General features: G+C 39.9%; 1 protein-coding gene across 1 annotated transcript; it reads left to right on the top strand.

Annotated features, from left to right (window-relative positions):
* Positions 1-7,407: 7,407 nt before the first annotated feature.
* On the top strand, positions 7,408-13,520 carry LOC115417924 (perforin-1-like). Its single transcript, XM_030132144.1, has 9 exons — positions 7,408-7,674; positions 7,763-7,842; positions 8,415-8,460; positions 8,540-8,676; positions 8,750-8,888; positions 10,452-10,532; positions 10,624-11,117; positions 11,200-11,299; positions 13,308-13,520. The coding sequence occupies exons 1-9, from the start codon at positions 7,408-7,410 to the stop codon at positions 13,518-13,520; spliced, it is 1,557 nt and encodes a 518-aa protein (XP_029988004.1).
* Positions 13,521-22,633: the final 9,113 nt, after the last annotated feature.

Below are 22,633 nucleotides of genomic sequence, written 5' to 3'. Positions count from 1 at the left end.
CTCTGAGATTTATCTGATTCACACTAAAGTCTGAAGCAGGGCCGGACTGAGACTTATTTTCAGCCCTGGAGTTTCATACCTCAGACCGGCCCACTTTAGATCACGACCAATTATTATTAAAATCATGGAATTATAACCTTACATGTTAGGTCTACACACTGTTCTCCAAAGCCTTGTAATTCAGTGTATTTTCTAAAATATTTCCAATTCAGCGCAAGTAAAGGTTGCTTCACAATGTGGATTTATTTCAACAGTGAGTGCACATCCACATCTCCAACATTATTATTCCTCACAACACAACAATAACAGAATCTATATTTTTGTTCTTATAAGTGTTAACATTTTCAAACCTTTAAAATGTTTGAAATGAAATAAAAGAATATATAAAAATATTAAATAAAAAATAATTTTAAAAATAAAGCTTGCTGCACTTTCTAATAACTATCATTTTTGTATCCTCTGCAACAAAAGATTTCCATCACAACTTACTTGCGGTTTGTTCCATCTTTGCTATTGAAAACTTTTGGTATAGTGATATTAGGGGTTTGATGAGGATGATAAGAAAAAAATGTCTGTATATCCTGTGACTGAGGGCGAGCAAAGCAATCAAAGCTAACAACAGACTCCTCTTCATCTGTCTCATTTCTGACTAGTGGTTCAGGGTTGTGCTGCTGAGCTGCTCCTCTGTCATCAGTAGACTCTGCTCTCCCTTTCACACTTTCTCCAGTTTCCCTAGACTCGCCTGCACCTGGATCACAATAAAAAATAATATCTACAGACACTTTCACTTACTTAACCAATTCAGATCTTTACATTGGCAAAATATGCAGGTTTATTTAATATTACTTTATGCTATTGCCTTTCAGTTGTGGGCTTTGTGTATTTACTGTCTCACTTTTAATAATAAAAAATAAAATAGGTCAGGACTATCATTTGGGTCTAGAAAGTGGTTTTAGTGGAACTAATGCTTGTTCACACAGTCTGTTCCAACAGCTCACCTTTTCCTTCCATCCTGACAGGAGCAATCCCCTCATCACTACTGGCTCCTGGCTCTGCTTCTGACACTAAATCACATTTTAAAAATGGTCATAATTGTCAGCACAAATCTTCTATTTTGCAAAGCCTTGGTGTCGGTTTCATTCATGTAGTGCTGGAATCATCTAGTATCTCAGAGCACCTTTCATATTGAACAGGCTTACACCATACTCTTCATTGTAGCCTATTTATTAATAATATTCAATCTATGAGCAGTCCTACCTGCCCACTCTGGACTTGTGGGCTCATGGCTGGTGTCTGCTGCTGGATCTGCTTTCTGACTCTGAGGAGCTACAAGACAAAGTTTCCCAGTTCTGTGGTGTCGCATCGTACTATTATTTAAATTACATAACATTATGTTCCATGCCACAATGCCACACAATTCACTGACTTGATAATTAACTAACTTGAAAGGTGGTATACCCGTTTGAACGTCCTCATTAGTTGTTTCCAACTGGAGATCGTTTTTGTGAAAAAGTTGCAGATATTGGTACATTTGGCTGCGTTTGCTTCAAGAGCTTTCCTCTTTTTCATTCTTGCCTTCTCTGCACCATCCTTGCTCTTTCTATTATCCATGTTTCAAACAGCAAACACAGCTGACCATCGGAAGCCTACAGAGCGCAGATGGTATATGCTCCACAGCTACAGTATAGAGCTACTAACTGTATGCAAGGACAGATTACGTCAGGTCACGGTGCGTCTGTGTCTGCTTGCTAGTATAGGGGGTGGGGCCCAGGAACAGTGGTTGCAGTTTACATGATCAACCCAGTGCTATGACTGAACCCCCCCCCAAAAAACACACACACACACACACACACATATATATATATATATATATATATATATATATATATATATATATATATATATATATATATATATATATTTCACTTTAATAAATAAATAAATAAATCGTGGCCTAAATATTATACTGGCCCACCAGGAATTGTCCCAGTCCTCCCGATTAGCCAGTCCGGGCCTGGTCTGAAGGTCCAGTTGTAGAATGAAACTGGACTAAGGTTTGGAAGATGTGTGGAAAATAAAAGACAATAAAAACATACATGAACAACAGCTTCTGTCTGACATTGTTTTTTCCTCAAAGAGGAAAAGCCTTCCACATCCTGTCTCATTTCTCAGGGACAAAATTACCCACAATCTCTGTGAACATTATTATTGATCTGCACCAGGCCATGGTCCAACATCTGCTGTAGATAAGAAGGTAGCCACGCCCACTCCACAGACAGAACCTCAGCAGGACAACACCTGTCAACCTGGTGACGTCCACTCATGTTGTCACGTTTCACTGAGAAAAACCAGATTTTACTTGGTGCCCGTCAGGAACCAAATTTTCAGTTCCAGAATGGTCTGATTTTGGGTGTGAACACATTGACCGGTTCAAGATTAGGTGTGGGAACTGGCGCGGTTCTCTGTCGGTCTGTAAACAGCTTTTGATCAGTGGTTTTAGGTCAGGACTCAGGTCAAGCCAGTCCAGTTCGACTAAACCCACTCCTCCATGTCTTTATGGACGCTGCTTTGTTCAGTGGTGTCAGTCATGTTGAACAGGGAGGGGCCGTCCCTGAACTGGTCCACAAAGTTGGATGGGAAATTGTCCAAAATGTCTTGTTTTTCTGAAGCATTAAGTATCCCATTGACTGGATCTAAGGGGCCAAGCCCAACCACTGGACCCCCCCCCCCCCCCCCCCATACACTGGGCCCAACACAGTCGGTTCAGTACAGTCCCCTTTGAACAGCTGCTGGACCCAGAAAACCCATTCCATTCCAGCTCTGTCTGTTCTGGAGCTAATCTGAAGGACACATGGAGTTTGGACGTCTGGACACTTCATGAACTGACCCCATTCTGCGATGTTCCATGGACGACGACTTCATAGAGTCATGTTGGTTTCATTCATGCAACTGTGGCTCAGAATCCAGTTTTAGTCTTAGGTCAGTCAGACCCACAGGCGGTGCCAAGCAAACCAAAATGACCGGATGAATGAATGGATAAAAGGCAGCGTCATGGTTCATCACAGTAAAAAGACAAAATGTTACGTTTGTCAAACCCTTAGTTATTTTATAACAGAGTAAACATTTGATTTGTTTCCTCGTAGAACATTGTAGAGCTGGTGTATAATCCATGGATGGTTTCTGTTTTATGTGGGTTGTCGTGTGACCTTTGCCCTCTGTAAACACCTGCTGCTGACTGGGGTTTGTTCATTGGTGGAAGCAGAGATAGTGCTTTTATGGATCGGTCTGATGTGATACAGGACGACCTTTATTCTCAGTAAACACCAGTCTGTTTAACAAACGTTTGGAAATGTGGAGAGTGTAGTTAATGACCAAAGTATCAACACTAATGTGACTCTAGACTGTTTTTACAGTGAAGGAAACTGAAAGCAGATCGAGGCCACAGACGAACCAGGTAAGAACCAAAGGTCCAACACACTCTTCTGCCATGATTGACACTTTATTAGGAACCTTTTTTCTACATCTCATCAGAAAAGGCTGAACTGATGGATATAAGTCTTGATTATCTACAAACTGACCTTCAGTTGGTAAAGAATTGACATGTAGATCTGTTTTTGATTCCATAAGCCAATGACAGACCAAAAATGTGAAGATAAACAAAGTCAACTTAAATGATCAAATACATTTAGTTTAACATCTCCATCTGTCTTCACTGTTGACTGTAAATAATTAGCAGACATTACATGAAGTCACCCATTGGCTGTTGATCTGTTGTATTATCGACTCACTGGAACCAAAAGTGATCCTATTTAGGCAAAAGGGGCGGAGCTATGGGAGCCCAAGTGTGCAGAAGGGAGGCAATACTAATGCTAGGTGTTGTTTTGTTGACTTTTTGGAGCCAGAGGTGGTCATATTTGAACAAGAAGGGTGGGGCAAAGGTAGCCAAGTGGTCAGAGGTGGGAGTAATGCTAACGCTATCTGTTCTGGAGCCAAAGGTGGTCATAGTTGGACAAAAGGGGTGGAGCTATGGGAGTCGAGTTGTCAGAGGTGAGCTAATGTTACTGCTAGCTGTTGTTTGGTTGACTTTTTGGAGCCAGAGGTGGTCATATTTGAACAAGAAGGGTGGGGCAAAGGTAGCCAAGTGGTCAGAGGTGGGAGTAATGCTAACGCTATCTGTTCTGGAGCCAAAGGTAAGTAAGTAAATAGTAAGTAAGTAAGTAAGTAAGTAAAGTAAAGTAAAGTAAATTTTATTTATAGAGCACTTTTCACAGACAGAGTCACAAAGTGCTTTATCAATTCAAATCAGAATCAAATTAAGTTTACAGAGACCCAACAGAATCCTTCAGGAGCAAACACTTGTGATTGGTGACAGTGGCAAGGAAAAACTTCCCTTTAACGGGCAGAAACCTCGAGCAGACCCAGATTCCTGAAGGATGGCTGTCTGTCTTGACCAGTTGGGGTTAAAGAGAGAGAGAGAGAGTAAAGGAGGAGAAAAGAGAGAGCAATAGAGATATAGAGAGACTGGGGGGCGGGGGGGGGATGACACATGGAGTACGTTATGATGAATACATAGAGTGTAATCAGTCTGTGGTGGTCCTGGGTCAGGTGGGAGACTAAAAAGCCTTTTTGAACAGGAGGGTTTTGAGGTGTTTCTTAAAGCTCTCTACAGAGTCCATGGACCGTAGGTGTAGAGGCAGGTCATTCCATAGACGTGGTGCCACAGCTTTAAAAGACCTGTCACCGCGTGTGCTAAAACAGGTCCGTGGAACCATCAGCAGGTGCTGTCCTGAAGACCTCAAGCTACGAGTTGAGCTGTAGGGCTGGATCAGGGAAGCAATGTATGCAGGGGCCTGGCCATGTAGGGCCCGGAAAGTTAGCACAAGAATTTTGAAATGAAGACGATATAGAACAGGGAGCCAGTGGAGGGATTTAAGGATGGGAGTGATGTGGGTTCTCCTGTTTGTGCGGGTCAGGAGCCTGGCAGCAGAGTTCTGGACAAACTGTAGACGGGCCAGCTCCTTCTTGTTTAAGCATGTAAACAGGCTGTTGCAGTAGTCTAAGCGAGAAGATACGAAAGCGTGAACGATCATCTCGAGCTCATTTGTGGACACCATAGATCTGAGTTTGGAGATGTTGCGTAGGTGGAAGAAACAGTTTTTGACTAGGTGTTTGGAGTAGAATTCTAAAGACATGTCCTGGTCAAAGATGACACCCAGATTCCTCAGTTTGGTCTTTACCGAGGAACTCAGGTCTCCAAGGTGATGTTTGATCCCTGGGATTGCACTGTCCGGGGCAATGATGAGGGTCTCAGTTTTGCTGGAGTTCAGCTGGAGGCTGTTCTCATTTAGCCACTGCTTCAGCTCTGACAAGCAGTTGATTAAGGAACTCAGTTTGTGGGGCTCAGAGGAGTTAAAGGAGCAGTATATCTGGATGTCATCCGCGAATAGATGATAGGAGACATCACTATACTGTTGGATAATGTGGCCAAGTGGGAGGACATAGAGTAAGAATAGGACTGGTCCCAGGACAGAGCCTTGGGGCACACCACACAGTAGATCCGCTGAGTCAGATTGGAAGTTGTTTATTGACACAGTGAAGCTTCTGCCGGTCAGGTAAGAGGAGAACCAGTCTAGCACAGGACCTGACATCCCTACCAGGTCCCTCAGTCTCTCCATCATTATGGTATGGTCCACTGTGTCAAAGGCCGAGGAGAGATCTAGCAGGACCAAGACCGTGGATTTCCCGGAGTCAGCCGCCATCAGGATGTGACTAGACACTTTTAATAGTGCGGTTTCTATTGGCCATAGGTGGCCATAGTTGGACAAAAGGGGTGGAGCTATGGGAGTCGAGTTGTCAGAGGTGAGCTAATGTTACTGCTAGCTGTTGTTTGGTTGACTTTTTGGAGCCAGAGGTGGTCATATTTGAACAAGAAGGGTGGGGCAAAGGTAGCCAAGTGGTCAGAGGTGGGAGTAATGCTAACGCTATCTGTTCTGGAGCCAAAGGTAGCCATAGTTGGACAAAAGGGGTGGAGCTATGGGAGTCGAGTGGTCAGAAGTGAGCCAATGCTAATGCTAACTTGCTGAGTGTAAAATGGTAAACGTCACCAAACACCGAGTAACAAAGTCATTTTACATGTCATTAGTGGAACCTGGGAACATGTAAAAATGTGAGTTTTATTAAATAATCTAAAACTCAGGCATCAGAGCTTCTATTCACCCTGAGATCAGACAAAAAATTAAAGACGGACTTAAATAGATGAGACTGGAATATGTCCTGGAAAAAACAAAAACAAAAAACAACTTGGTATTTTTAAAGATGAATTCAGTGTAAGTTAAAGGGAGCCACAGCGCTCTGTAGCAGCATCTAGTGGTTGTCAGCGGTATTACAGTGAGTTGAAGTCCTTTCCTGTTTGTCTTCACTCACCCAGGTCTGAATCCAACCAGGAAACTATGGAAGTGGTCAAAGGTCAAACTCTGATCTGACTTTTATTGCCTTATATTTTCTCTACAATAGTCTTGAACTCTGCACTGCTGGGCATCTCAGACCTCCGAATAAAACCTCCTGAAACAGATGCAATACTGGACTCAGTCAGTATTTCTTCAAAGTTCTGGTATTGTGGGGAACTTGCTAATCCCAAACTCCATGGAGATCTGTGATTGGATGAACTGACTTAGAATTTCAGCAAATGGTACTGATGTGAAGGCTAAGTATCCTGTGTGTTCTGGTCCTGAGTGCCTTTAATGGCAGCTCTCTGATACTAATGTCTACTACATGCTAATGCTAACTTCTGTGTATGTATTATTATGGGTAAAATGCAGAGGCCACATTTCCCTACGAAGATAATAAAGCCAGTTGTGCTGCCTTTGGGTGCTATCGGGAAGATGATCCTTTCCACTTGTGAATTTGAAATTGTGTTTTTGAGTGCGTTGAGTTCAAGTGCTCTTGTTTTTACAATGAAATGAAAAATGGTGACCTTTTACATGGGTAAAACAGTTTTGGACCTGATAATTCATCTGATACAGCACCTTTTTTTTTGTGCAAATTGTGTTTGCTATAAATGTGCAAAGGCATCAGCTAACAGCAGCTAAAGCATGGTTTATCATTCATGATCAACCCCTCGTTGCTAAGAAAAGGTCAAAGGTTATTTTCATCTAGTGGAGCCACATTTTTTTCCCAGTTCTCCAGTGGAAAACACAACATGCAATTTTTAAATTTGCAACTAGCACTTACCATAATTCCTATAGCTCGTGAAGGCAGCATAATCTTTAACTTGCTTAACCACACCCACTTCAAATTTCTGACCAATCACACAATAGTTCTCCAACACCCCACAAGAAAAAAGATCCGAACTGTCTCTGTTCTTGCTTGAATAACCTTGACTTCTCTGTTTTTTCTTGGAGTCCAGCCATGCTCTCCTCTCCATCCTGGCCTCCTCTCCTCCACCTCCTCCTTCTCCTCTTGCACCTCCTCCCTGCTCTCTCCTTTGAGATAGGGGACTATGCCCAGTGTAGGAGAGCTAAATTCGTCCCAGGCTACAACCTTGTGGGGGAGGGCTTTGACGTGGTCACCCTGGAGCGTAAAGGCGCCTACCTGATCAATGTGGGTGCCTACATGACCCCACGCGGCTCATGTCGTCTCTATCGAAACCCTCATCAAGGAAACTATCTGCAGAAAGTAAGTGAAATCACCTGAACCGCTGTCTCCAACATACGGGTGACGTGGGTCGGTAACACGTTTGACGACAGCGTCTCATTATTTTCAGCTTCCGATCTCTGTAGCAGACTGGCGTCCAGTTACTCACTGTGAAGTTCATCTGGAAGACACCGTCCACTCATCCGCCAGGTACTCCGTCACAAAACACACAATTACCTGTAGTGTTGGCAGCATTTTCAGAGTTAGAACATGAGCCTCCACACATATCCTACCTGCGATGGAAAGTAAAGCTGATATTAAAGGACATTTTATTATTATTATTTTATTATTGTCACTTTAGTTCTGCTGTTACATTTAGTGACAAAGTCTATTGATCGTGACAACTTCTTTTCCATTGTGTCTATATTTTAGGCTCTGACTTTGATTAAAACCTGTGTAATTTTACATGAAAATCTAAGTTTACAAACATGACTGGAAAGAAGTGACTCCTGGAATCTAAAAGTAGGTTCATAATCTTACTTTTATGAAATAATAAATCCTCCTGTTCAAGCTGAATGTTAAAAGGTGTTTTTTTTAACGTTCAGTGAAAGGAGCTGAAGTGTTTTCGTATAGAAATAAGAATACATACTGTATATGCTTAAAAGTTAAACCAATAATCTAGAAATGGTGATAAAACAAGAATTTACCATTTCTGACAATATCTTGTGCAGGTTCTTTATAAATGAAACCGTTTTCCTGAGCAGTTTTTCATGTGTCCACAGTTCACTGATCAACACAGTAACCAACCAGAAGACCCTCGAATGGGAGGTAATAAATGTTTCACGACCATTTTTAAAGAACAAATGTACATTGGTTGAGCATCCAGGAGCTCATGATCTCCTTTCAGGTTGGTCTAGATCTGGATAAGTTCGTTGGCCTGAATGTGAGAGGAGGTCGTTCTAAAGTGTATAACTTTGCTAGAACCAGAAGCAGCGAGGACCAGTTCAGCTTCAGTTCCCACAGGGTCAATTGTACCTTTTACAGGTAGGTCTGAAGACGCTGTTGGACTCCACGGTCAGGGTCAGCACAGAGCTCATCAAAACGTTCTGATTTTTAGGTTCCGTGCCATATCCGCCCCACGCCTCAGCTGGGAATTCCGTAAAGATCTGGAAAGGCTCCCGAGTTACTACAACTCCTCAAGCGAGGATGAATACAGAAACATCATCGACACCTATGGGACACATTACATCCGCAAGGTCCAAACACATGGTCTTATCTGTGAGGAGTTACCTGCTGGAGGTTCAGCCCGTCCACATCCTCCGATTGAGTTCTGCTGCATCGTCCTCTCTCCTTTGTTTCTGTCATTCTTCTTTCCTTGCTTCACTCCTGTTCAGCTCTTGTTTCACTTGTTTGAGTCTTTCTCAGTCGCCTTTTCTAAAAGCCTCTTTACTAGTTGAGGATTGTTTTAATGTTGCTGTTCATCCAAGGTTTGTTCAGTCTTTGTAGATGTGTCACTACACAAGTTCATGTAATTAGTAACACATTCAAACTGTTCTGTCAACGTCTGACTGTTGTCTTCTGTTTCCAATCAGTGCTTTTAACAGTCTCTTAGAACCTCATTCCCCTCATGTGACCATTTCCTGATAGTTGTGGTAGTTTGAGGCAGCCTCGATACATCCAGTTTATAACAGGTCTGTAGTTGTCTGATTTGCCCAGTGGTGGAACAGTAGATCTAGTGGCAGATCCAGAAAAAAATGGAAAAGGGAGGGGGTAGGGGGGACAGGATGGGGGCGCTATATATACATACATTCTCTGATTTGTCCTATTCCTGCTCAGTAGCACTGCTTACTTTGTTTACAGTACATACTATGTATTACAGTCATATTTCACAACGCGATATAATCTTTAAACTTAATTAACACTAAAGCTTAAATGCGAACGTCACATCCAACAGTACGAAGACAATCAGATAGCAAATTTAGCTCAATATTAACACTACAGACTGCAATGAGGAAGACTGGGGTTCAATTCCCGGTCAGAGTAGCAACTTTTTTCCGCAGGGCACCGGTAGGTAAATCCACCATTGGTAGATCTGTAACATACAGCAGGTGGAGGCTCTTGTTTTGTCTGCTTTCTCTGCAGTTGACACACTGTGTTCATTATTCAACCACCACTCAGTAAAAGACATGAAGCTGGATGAAGCTCATGATTTTCCCTCCGGTTCTTCAGTAGCACATCAATCTCATGACTTTTAGGGTTAATATTCCCCATAACAAAGACAGCAGCAGAGGCTCGAACTCCATGTCCAGCTCTTTTAGCTTAGCATCAGCTCCGCGTCCACGACAGGGCCTCGTTTAGCTCTGCTGGAATGAGGTGATGAACACTAGATGGAGGAGGTCCAACCTGGGGCACATTATTTGTCCATCAACGACTCTTGCGTACACAAAACCTGCAGCTCCAAGGTTGACTATGCAGCCTTTTCAACACAGACATGATTTGATTTCTGGTGCTGGTAAGTCTTTGGTTTGTGCGCGACACAATGGAAGCTCACCCTACATCTAAACTAAAGGTCAAAGATTCTTACAGATGGATGCACTTTATATAAGGAAATGAGTGTCATGATCATACAGCAGTTGACTGATCACTGATATCACAGTAACTTAAGTAACTGAACTTAATATTCATGGAAACTTTCACTTTACAGCGTTGATGGAAATGGGCCAAACCAACAGCCCCAGTTACAACAGCAGGCAAAGTGATTTTCACTACTGATACTGGAATGAAGTGCTACTAATGGACCAACCGGGCTGTCATTTCAGGTTGACCTTGGAGGGCAAATACAACGATTCACGGCTACACGGACCTGTTTGTCCAAACTCAACGGCTTCGCCTCGGATAAAGTATGTGACGCACCTGGTTGGCGTTTATTTGTCGGCTTTATAAACTGATGAATCGTGCTCCATGTGGCTGATTTCCCCTCTTGTCATTTAGGCACACGAGTGTTTGTCTCTGGGTTTCAAAGTGGGTCTGGGGATACTCAGTCTGTCCGCTGCCCATAGTTCGTGCTCCAGGTTCCTCGAGAACCACGGTCTGTCCACCTTGTCCCACTATCATCTCCACAAGCACTACACAGAGGTGGTGGGAGGCCATGGCTGGAATGGGGAGTTTTCTCTGATGAACCAGGACTCCCAGGGCTTCCACAAGTGGCTGGAATCCCTCAAAGACCACCCTGACGTCATCTCGTACCGACTGAGGCCCATGTACAAACTGGTGCCATTCAGGGTCCAAAGAGACGCGTTGAAAGCCGCCACAGACCAGTACTTAAAGGAGAACTCCATCACGTCTTCAGACAGAAGGCCGTCCTGTGGCTACTCCTCCAACCACGACTGGAACTGTTGTCCCGAACAGACGGGGAAGGGGCAGCTGAAGGTGACCCTCATTGGAGCCTGGAGTCTCAAAGGAGATTGGTGGGGCCTCACTGAAGGGTGAGATCCAGAACCCTTCGTCTGTTTCCACAGTTCAAAGGTATAAACGGTACAAATTCTCCCTGTTTTCTCCACTTTTCAGGGAGTATTTTGCTGTAATATCACATGGTTCCCAGTCCTACAGGACCAGTACGATCCGTTCAAACAACCCTCAATGGAACGTCGAGTACAACCTGGGCTCGGTCAGTGTCCATTTAAACTTTATTCACAAAAGCTCCAATTAAAGAGACAAAGAAATGGAAAAAAAAACAAACAAAAGTAAAACTAGAAAAGCACTCGGAGAGCGCAGACCTCCGCCAAGGCAGATCAGTGCCCCCCCCCCCCCCGATCACCACCAAAATTTAATCATTTGTTCCTTGTGCCAGTATCAACATTTCCTGAAATTTTCATCCAAATCCATCCATAACTTTTGGAGTTATCTTGCACACGGACAGACAGACAAACCAACGCCAGCAAACACATAACCTCCTTGGCGGAGGTAACAACCGCTAAACCCATGGTGGAGACCAGAGGGAGCTGACAAGTGGTTAACTTATAGGAAAAACGTGGTTGTGGACAAAGTTTAATGAGTTTAATAATCAGTCCTGTTAACATTTAAAATTACACAAATCTGAAATGATACGATCAGAGTTTGGCTAACTGTGTTTAGTGTTCATCAAAACTGTAAAATCATGTAAACAGGAGAATTCTACTGTTGAGGTTTTCAAGGATTTTTGAAGATCATTCACACATTGTTTTTTATTCTTCTGTTCTGACAATTTGAGATGATCATCATTGCGTCCTCCATGTTGGTTTAATGGTAACAAACCCCACCCACATCTACTAACAACATCATAATAAACCCCGCCCACATCCACTAACAGTGTCATAACAAACCCTGCCCACGTCCACTGACAACGACATAACACCACCCACATCCACTAACCGTGTCAAAATAAACCCTGCCCACATCCACTAACAGTGTCAAAATAAACCCTGCCCACATCCACTAACAGTGTCAAAATAAACCCCGCCCACATCCACTAACAGTGTCATAATAAACCCCGCCCACGTCCACCAACAGTATCAAAATAACCCCTGCCCACGTCCACTAATAGTGTCATAATAAACCCCACCCACATCCACTAACAGTCTTAATAAACCCCGCCCACATCCACCAACAATGTCAAAATAACCCCCGCCCACATCCACTAACAGTGACTTAATAAACCCCACCCACATCCACTAACAGTCTTAATAAATCCCGCCCACATCCACCAACAATATCAAAATAACCCCCGCCCACTAATAGTGTCATAATAAACCCCGCCCACATCCACTAACAGTGGCTTAATAAACCCCGCCCACATCCACTAACAGTGACTTAATAAACCCCACCCACATCCACTAACCCTCTTAATAAACCCCACCCACATCCACTAATAGTGTCAAAATAAACCCGTCTGTGGAGTTGAATTAATGTAGAATTCAGACCTAAGCAGAGCATTTACAGTTTATGGAGACCACAAGGAAATGTGGGAAAAGGAAGAATTCCATTTAATACAGACAAATATCACTGCTTTAAAGGTGGCGTATGTGGGATTGTGGCCAAAACTGGTACTGCAGTCACATTCAAAATACTGCAGAGTGTGGTATCCTCACCTCCTTCCAGACTAGGGGTTGCCAGATCCAGCATGAGCGTCTGCTACTAACGTTTACACTAATCCTTGCCACCACACCATAAATTTCATACAAAAAAAATAATCTCCATACTTATTCTACACAAGTATAATATACAATAGAACAGGACAAACGTCCTGCCCACTCAAACAAAAGTTTGCACAGATTCAGGAGATAGAGAAAAGGGAAATGAGCCTTAAGTTTCACTTTTACTTCCACGGAGTACAAGCGACACGGATCGCTACCGTAGCCCCCCCCCACGGACGTACATTAGTGTGGGAATTTGATATTGTTTACAATGGGATGATTTTAGAGGATGAATCCGAATTTTAAACAATCAGACAAAAACGAACAACTTTTGAATTCTGACCTAAAACCATGTAAAATAATCGGACCTTTAATACCATGAAGTGTGACGTGTGCATAATGTGCTCACCTGGACACCAGAGGATTACAGCGTTGTTTCTGTTGGAGGTCCAGTCTTTGAAGTGTCCACATGTTCCAGTTTCAGTGTTGCTGGTCTTCCTGCAGGTCTGGGTCGGACAGAGGCTGACCATCAAGATCATTGATGTCGACTGGATCTTTGAGAATGAGCTGTTGTCTTGTTCGTGGTGGACCGCCGTGGGGTCGCAGGGGCTGACCTGCAGGACTGATAAGGGTGTCTACGCGGGTACCATGACCCTGACCTGTGGACCCCACCTCAGTGGAGACCACTGCCACCAGTACCAACCCTACGTCATGTGACCCGCGTCCTCTGGAGACTCCTGATTCCACCTGAACCTGTTGCCACGCCTCCTTGGTCAAACCTGTTGGACCCACCTGCATTTCCACCTGTGTCCTTCAGAGGGCGACGTTACACTCTTATACTTGGAGCGGGTACTTTTACTGCGGTATGTGTACTTCTACTTCTGCTGAAGGAAACCACCTGGACTGGATCTGGACTCACCTCTGGGTCCAAATGAATTCATAAGAATAATAATAAAATGTCAAGAAGTGCTTTTTGGTGTTAGTTTACTGTATATGTGGAAACAGTGTCCAATCTACAAGGATTTTCAACAAAAAAGAAAATCTGAATAATAACAATAATAATAATAATAATAATAACAATAAAAATAATAATAATAATAACAATATGTTCATCAATTTCATGTATAAAATAATAGAAAACCAAGTAAAATGCAGGTTTATTCTCCTCCACAGCTCAAACTCTTCTATTTAATTCCATTTTTAACCCTTACAGACCCAGTTCCCAAATGAATTTTTCTCTATATTCAACCTATTTTAAGTGATTTATCACCATTTATTATAATATTATACTCTTTATTTGGAGTTTTTTTCAGTGTAAATCATACATTTTCCTATAATTAAAAGACTGATCATATAAATGTTCATAAAAGCTCAGAGGAAATTCAAAAGTTCTTCTATCAGAAACAGAGAAAAGTGAATAAACAGTGTCTTTTTCAGTCCAATCTGTCATGAACTGAACATAAACCCAGTGTGTCCATCCACTGTCATTGATTCAACTCCATGGGTTTTACTGGTGAATCAATGCTGGAGAAGATGACGGTGTTTCCACGGTAACTGCGAAGCCTCTGAACATCCAAATATGGTCATATCCGATGACCATGAAAAGATGAACTGTATTTTACACCAATTATTGACATGGATTGACAGGACTAGTGGATCAACGGGAATTAAACAGTTTAGATCCGTAGATGGTTTTAGGTGTTAAAGGGTTCAGTAGTTCTTATATTATTGTTAAAAACCAGAAACTGTTGCCATTTCACAATAGTTTTATTGTTTTTCAGTGATTTTTAAAGCAAAAATGTTCAAATTTCCCGTTTTATCGGCTCAGAACTGAAGATTTAGATCAGTTTAGATCCATTTGGACCAGTTTAGATCAGTTTAGATCCATTTAGATCAGTTTAGATCCATTTAGACCAGTTTAGATCAGTTTAGATCCATTTAGATCAGTTTAGATCTGTTTAGATCCATTTACTTTAATAAATGCAAAAAAAAAATGGGGTTAAATCTGCCTACCCAATGATGGGTTCTGGTCCTCCTCTGGTTCTCTGCTGGTTCTGGTCTTCCTCTGGTTCTGGTCCTCCTCTGGTTCTGGTCCTCCTCTGGTTCTGGTCCTCCTACGGTTCTGGTCCTCCTCTGGTTCTGGTCTTTCTCTGGTTCTGGTCTTCCTCTGGTTCTGGGTCTTCCTCATTCACACTTCCAACACCAAAGGGACGACAAGGATGAAAAAAGTGGAAATATCTTTCAAATGTCTTCTTTCTTCTGTCTCTTTCTCAGTTTGTAGTTGTTTTGCCTTTCTTTTTTCACTCCATTGTTCTGTCCTTCCCACCTCTGTGCTCTCAGGGTCACCTGACCTGGTGGCCTCACAGCGCCAGAAAACTTGTATTTACAAACAAACAAACAAATAAATAAATAATCTGATCACAATTCTAAGCAGAAATTGTATTTAATGTAATTATTTTAGTTTTTAAAAATAAAATATGATAAAATCAAAAAGGCAAGATGACACAGTAGGTGGGGCTTGGAGGCCCAATTGGCCCAGTGTTTAAATCCATGGCTGGACACAAAGATAAACTTGGAAATCCTTCTATTTTTTATTCCCACATTCATAAATCCAGATTCTCAAATCACAAACCTTCCTTTTTAATCTTTAAAATTGCGCTTACTCAATATATTTCAAATAGTCAGTATTCTAAAAATAAAAATGCTATCAAAACCACTGACATGTAACAGTTATAATCTTTGTGTAATCTGATATATTATTTTTGTTTGCATATTTTGTCCCCTGGCTTTGTTCTGTTCTGTTCATGTTATTATATTAATATTGCACTGTACTTTTCAAGTTCTTATTGTACTCTGTATAACACTAAATAAATAAATATGTGAAAAAAAACAACTTGGAAATCCATTTTGTCTTCAGTGAAGCCCAGTGGTCCAGCCCCTCACCATGAGGCTCCACCCCCATTCATCACCATGGAGACGGAGTTCTCGCGCTACATTGTGATGACTTCTCAGGTCACGAGGCATTTTTCCAGTAGCGTGGGGCGGAGCTACAGGGATGGCCGGGGTAATGCCATCCACGACTAGAACCTGATTGGACACCTCTGCTGTCACCCAAGATGACTGACAGGTCGGTGCTCACGCGCTGAAAAAAGCACGGTTATGAGAACAAAAGAAATATGTTTGAAGTGTGTGTGTGTGTGTGTGTGTGTGTATATTCTTACAGTTCACTTTGGTCACATTTTGAGAAAAGGGGTGCAGCTCTGGGAAAAATGTGTCTTAGCGATTGTGAAAAACTGTAAAATAAGTCTGTGTAAAAGTTGAATTTAATAATCATTACACAAATAAGGAGGATTACATGGACTGGAAAGGTAAATTGCTCCTTCTTGCCACGTTTTTTATCCATAATTCCTATTAAAATGTTAAAATCGTGGGCATGTCTGAACCCTATTTATATGTAGAATGCATACTGTATATGTCCTTATCACTTATCTCATACACCTTAGAATGTCCTCTATATTTAATCCATATGTGTGACTCACACACCTGTCCACACATAACACTTATACACACTCTCCTATATTAAGTATGCAGTTTTTGTTTGTTGCTGCGTGGTTCTGGATATGTAAGAGCAGTTAAATGTGGGAAACTTTCTATCAGTACAGAATACAAATATGACTCCAGAACATTAACACACATATAGATGCAACACATCCAGTACAGGCACACAAGATGAATGGGTTTCTTATATAAATGGACATAGGACTGCTTTAAAAGTCCGACTGGAAAAACAAATTTAGCTGGTGCTGACTTTGTAACAAGGGAGCTGAAGAGCCAAATCTACACTTTTACACTTTGAAGAAAAACAACTAAACATACAAAAAAAAAAAGAAAAATACTCAGACATCTTGTCTTCTCATCAAGAATCAGATGAGAATATCAATACTAATTTCATCCTAGAAATTCCAGCCAACTGTTTAATCTGGCTTTGCACAAAGGTTGACTGTAAAAGAAAATAGACCATATTTTGTTTAGACAAAGCCAGAACTCCACCTTTAACCCTTTTGCGCATGAATTATGTGAATCTTAGCCAAGTTTTTTTTCCTGAGTGTTTTTATTCCTCTTTAAGCATGAAAAAAAAACAATGTGATTGAATTTTTTTTTTAAATGGACCTGTTTTTCATGGAGTTACAAAAATGTCCACTCAGCTGGACACCATGTGTTTAGTTTTTTGAAGTAAAGAAACATGTATTTAAAACGCAATATCAGAAAGTGATAAACTGTGTGAAAACTATGTAACTAGAAGCACTTGGAGAGCGCAGACCTCCGCCAAGGCTGATCAGTGGGCCCCCCCACCCCCGAATACCACCAAAATTTAATCATTTCTTCCTTATCCCATTTCCAACAAACCCTGAAAATTTCATCCAAATCTGTCCATAACTTTTTGAGTTATGTTGCACACTAACGGACAGACAAACAAACAAACAAACAAACAAACCCTGGCAAAAACATAACCTCCTTGGCGGAGGTAATAAGAAAATTTTTAATGCAGCTTATCTGATGTTTTCTCACATATTAACATACTCTAATACTAGTTATTACTCACTTCATGGAGATAATATATTAAAAAAAAGCATTTTGTGTAAGAAAACTGTTAATTACAGTCTAATAACAAATAGCAATTGATTTACACTCTAACATGTCACTGCAGATCAGGTTTATTAAGAACAGGAAAGTTACAGTAATGGTATGAATGTTAGTTTAATGGATGGTACATGAGCGTCCACTGTGTTGGCTGATATGGAACTAAAACAACAAAACCCATGAATATACAGAGAACAGCTGTAGAAGAACTGTCCACTGGAGAGCCCACTACACATGAAAGTGTTAAAACAACACAGGACACCTTTAATTTGCAAATTTTCATGCACTAAGTCTTTTTTAAGCACACACTGCAAAAATGTACATCTAAAGTGTAATTTTCTAATTTCTAGTCAAAATATCTCATCAGATTCAAAATAAGACATAATTACCTGTAAAGTAACTTTTCAGTGAAATATAAAAACTTATTTTTAGACAATAGATCTTGAAAATTTTATTTCAAGAAATGATCTTGGTAAGGTTCCTTGAAAAAAGTTTTAAATAACAAAAAAACAAATAAATAAATAAAATTTTCAAGATCTATTGTCCAAAAATAAGTTACAAGTTACTTACAAGTTACTCTTTAGGTGATTATGTCTAATTCTAAGTGTGATGAGATATTTTGACTAGAAATGCGTAAAATACACTTGGTAAGATTTAGATTTTTGCAGTGTAGTAACAGCATTTAGTATTTCTTAAACAGGGTTCCTACAGGTTTTACAGATTAAATTTAAGACTTTTTAAGACTACTTAGAACAGGATTAAATGCCCATTTTACAGCCGTTCTCCTTCACTCGTGTCAACCAGGTTGAGCATGATCTTTTCTCCAACCAAACATTATTCTTACACTGCCCCCCGAAGGGGAGGCAAGGGGTATTGTTTTCGGTTTGGTTTGTTTCTTTGTTTGTTTGTTAACACTCTAGCAGCAAAACTATTGGTTGAATCCATACCAAATTGGGTTTATACATTGCCAGTGACCCAGAATAGATTTGATTACATTTTGGGAAAAGTAGGTCAAAGTTCCAATTTTTTATGAATTTTTAAATCTTTTTTTCTCCAGTTTACTCATAATGGGGGAAATTTCAAATGTCTATAAAAACATTGATTTTGTTTCAATTTACCTCAAACTTGGCACATATATTGAGGCAACTGACATGTTGATATGACCACATGCATAGACCTGATGACATCAGCTGGATCGGTGCCAAAATAAGCAACAATACGTGCAAGGTGCAGGGTTTGTTGTGCCTGGAACCACTTGTTAAATTCCCACTTCCTACTGGTCACTTTTTGCTTGCAAGCCATCCCTGCTGTACATGTGTTGGGCTTAATGTTCATCACATATTATTGGGCTTATGAGTATTTGTACTTATTAGTGGGCTTAAGACTCCTGTCAATCACTCACAACTAGAAATAAACTGGTGGGGACATAAACATGGAGAAAAGTACTGTCTGTTCCATGGACATTTTCATTTTAAATGTCTTCAGATGGTGGGGTTGAGAGGGACAAAGTTGTTTGGAAGCACTGCAATGTGGAATTATTTTTATCACTGGAGTACTTCAAGTCTGAAATATCACTCAAAGGCAATACACGCTGTTGATGCTGGCAACCCCCCCCCCCCCCCCCCCCCCAAATATAACTATGTGATTAATCGTAGAAATCCACGCGATTAATTGCGATTAAAAAAGTTAATCGCTGCCCAGCACCAGTTTTGATATAACCTTTGAATTAACTCTGAGTTTTTATGAATATCTAAAATAAATTATATAGGAAATTAAAAACAGGGAAATGTATGATTTACAGTGAAAAATGCAAAATATAGTGCATAATATTATGTTAGATGGATATAAATTGCTTTAAAAAGGTTAAATAGAGAGAAAAATTAATCTGGGAACTGCCACAAAAGTAGCACTGGGTCTTTATGGGTTAAGACCTACCGAATCAAATGTAAAACCTTTTAACCTCCTAAGACCCAGCTATGGGTTTTCTGTCCACATTTGAGGACAAGAGTTTCGCAACTTTATACAAAAAAAAAAGACAAGAAAACTGTCCACCACAAAGGACATTCCATAAAAATGAAAAAAAAAAACTGCATCTGAAAAAACTGTTGCATCATGATGTTTCCAATATAGACACTTATTTAATAAAAAAACAACAAAAGCTGGTACTTTGCCGACATTTCCTGGGTCTTAGGAGGTCAAATACTTTTTTAAGGTATTAAATGCAGATTTGTAAATGTAAGATGTTTTTAAGACCCCATGGGAACCCTGTTAAAGTTTAATCACTTTACCTTTTGATAACCTGCTTCGTCCACTTTCAGAGAAATAAAACACGTTGCTTCCCTCCCACATTCCGTCTCCGTCGGTAAGACATCTACTCAAACCACTACCTCTGCTGTCAGCCAAGACGAACCTGAAACAACTTAGGTTTCATCTCCTGTTAGAGTGACTGACTAATACCAGGAGCCTGAACCATCTATTCCTCATTCCTTAAATATAAAATCATTGCTTTTATTCTGTAACCGGTGTTTCATAATTCTGCAAAGTTGGCAAGGTGCAACCATGAAATGTAATGGACTTTTATAACCTTGGAACAGAACTCATCTTTTAATGTGATTTACCCTTGTAATATGTTCTATACATCCCACAGTATGGACGTGTTTCTTAATGTTTTCATTTTGCACGAACGTCTGCTCTCAGAGTAGAACCTTGTTTTATGCTGGCTGTGCTCCAGTTACATACTGTCCATCCACTGCCAAGACTGCGTTCATGTATATACGTAGTAAAAGCCATTCCATTAAATGGGTGTCACTTCCAACCCCAGAACATTTCATTTAAAGATATGGTGACAAAGGAATAATAAGTAATATATCCTGCAAAATGAAGACAAATAATTTGAAACATTGATAAAAATTGCCCCGAGCATATTGCATGTGTGCCCTGTCTCCACTCTCCAACACTGAACTTTACCCTGAAGTATAATGATTTAAATCCTAGGATTCTTTTTTTTTTTTTTTTAATCTGACTCACTCGCTAAATTTTGCTCTTTTTGCTATTAAAATCCTTAACATTGCAGATAAAATATACCTTTTAGTCGTGTCCCTGGGATTTCACTTTCCTTTAAAAAACTTAGACGATTGCATAAGTCACATGTTCAGCAGGAACAGGGTCTTTTGAAAACCATAGGGGCACTTTAGGTGCATTAAAACAAAAAGATGTTTTATCTACTTTTCCTAACCATTTTCCTTGACCTTGATGGAAAATGTCAAACATCAAGAAAGATGGACAAATTCTTAAGAAAAGACACTGCGGGACCGTGGGGATATTTAGCAGAGTGATGTCGAAAATTAATCTCTACGTCTCTGCAACACTTTAAGAAAACTGAGTTAAAATTGACATTTTTATAGCGATTTGAAATTTCGCCCATTATAAATAACTGGAGGAAAAAGAAAGATTTTAAAAATTCATAATAAATTTGAACTTTGACCTACTTTTCCCATGATATAACCACATCTATTCTGGGTCACTGGTAATCTATAAACCCAGTTTGGCATGAATTCAATCAATAGTTTTGCTGCTAGAGTGTTAACAAACAAACACACAAACCAAACCAAAAACAGTACCCCTTGCCTCCTCTTCAGGGGACGGGGTAACCAGTACTGTTGTTATTTGTTTTCCAGTCCAATTTATTCAAGTATGTAAGATTTAGCACATTTAATCTCTGTGGTAGATAATTTCTGAAAAAAACACATGTAGACCAGTGTAAGTGTAACAGGGTAAAATGCCTTATTTTTTTGTAGGTTAAAAAACGCATTATTTTTGTGAAATGTTCTTCATGGGTCATTAAGAAGTCTATTTGTTTTCAGGTATTATTACAGCCTTATATATAGAGGTACTGAAGTATACAGGTCAAGGTTATAATAGTTTTGGATTTTCCATTATAGTTTAGTTTTATTTAGTTTTGACTTTTTTTCCCCTCTAATTCAGTTAGTTTTAATTAGTTTTTAGAGCAGGTTTGCTAGTTTTTATTTTTGTTATTTTCTAAATGCTTAGTTTTAGTTTTTTTTTTTTTTAAATATCTTTTCTCTTCTTCTCTGTCGAATTCAAATAAATCCCAGACAGGACTCAGACGGACCGTTAAATATCATATGGTGCCAGCAGCTAAAATTGCTTGAGGGAAATAAATCGATTTTTTATCAATCTGACATTGATAAAGACGAAAACGAAGGGAATTTTATCCATAATTTTTTATATGTTTTAGTTAGTTTTGTAAGCACACAATACAGTTTCAGTTAGTTATCATTTTTTTCTTTTAATTGTAGTTTTTATTTATTTCAGTTAACGGAAATGTTTTTACAATTCTAGTTTTCGTCATTTCGTTAGTTTTCGTTAACGATAATAACCTTGATGCTGGTACAATATAATTACATTTATATTTAGTTAATGAGGGAAAATACAGGTTTATACAAATTTAATATTACATTTAAAATGGTTGTTTTTAAAGTCATTACATATTTTGTTTAAAAAGCTAATGGATTTACAAAGGTTTTATTTAAAACAAGCTATGCACTGCTCTGTTTGATGTTTCATGTCTGATCGATTGATACTGTCTCAGAGGAAGTTGTTATACGCATGTGCGTCATTAAAGTCAATATTGTAATGGCTGTTGTTGAATAAACTACGGACGAGTGAGGACACATAGCTAGTTCGTGGTCTTTTCAAAAAATCACACAATGCAGCCATCCCCCTCAAACGTCTGACAGAAGTAATCTGACCTGTGTTTAGGTAAGACCTTCTGTTGTTAACCCATAAAGACCCAAACATCCACTGGCAACCAAAAATATCTAGTCATGTAGAAGGTTTAATACCTGCTGATCCACTAATCCTATCAATACATGTAAATAATTGGTGTAAAAGGCAGTGTATGTAGTTACCATGGAAACACCATCATCTTCTACAACACTGATTCACCAGTAAAACCCATGGAGTTGGATTAATGACAGCGGATGGAGACACTTGTTTTATGTTCAGTTAATGATATATTTCACAGAAAAAGTCACTTTTCTTCAGTTTTGTCTGTTTTTGATATAATAACCCTCTATTTTAATCTGAGCTTTAATGAACATTTGCATGATAAGTAAATTAAATACAGGAAAATATCTTATTTATACTGATAAATCCCTTCTTAAAAC

This window comes from Sphaeramia orbicularis, chromosome 1, assembly GCF_902148855.1.
Source record: "Sphaeramia orbicularis chromosome 1, fSphaOr1.1, whole genome shotgun sequence".
Lineage (NCBI taxonomy): Eukaryota > Metazoa > Chordata > Actinopteri > Kurtiformes > Apogonidae > Sphaeramia > Sphaeramia orbicularis.
Note: the sequence above shows the minus strand (reverse complement) of the source record. Positions and strands in the feature narration are given on the sequence as shown.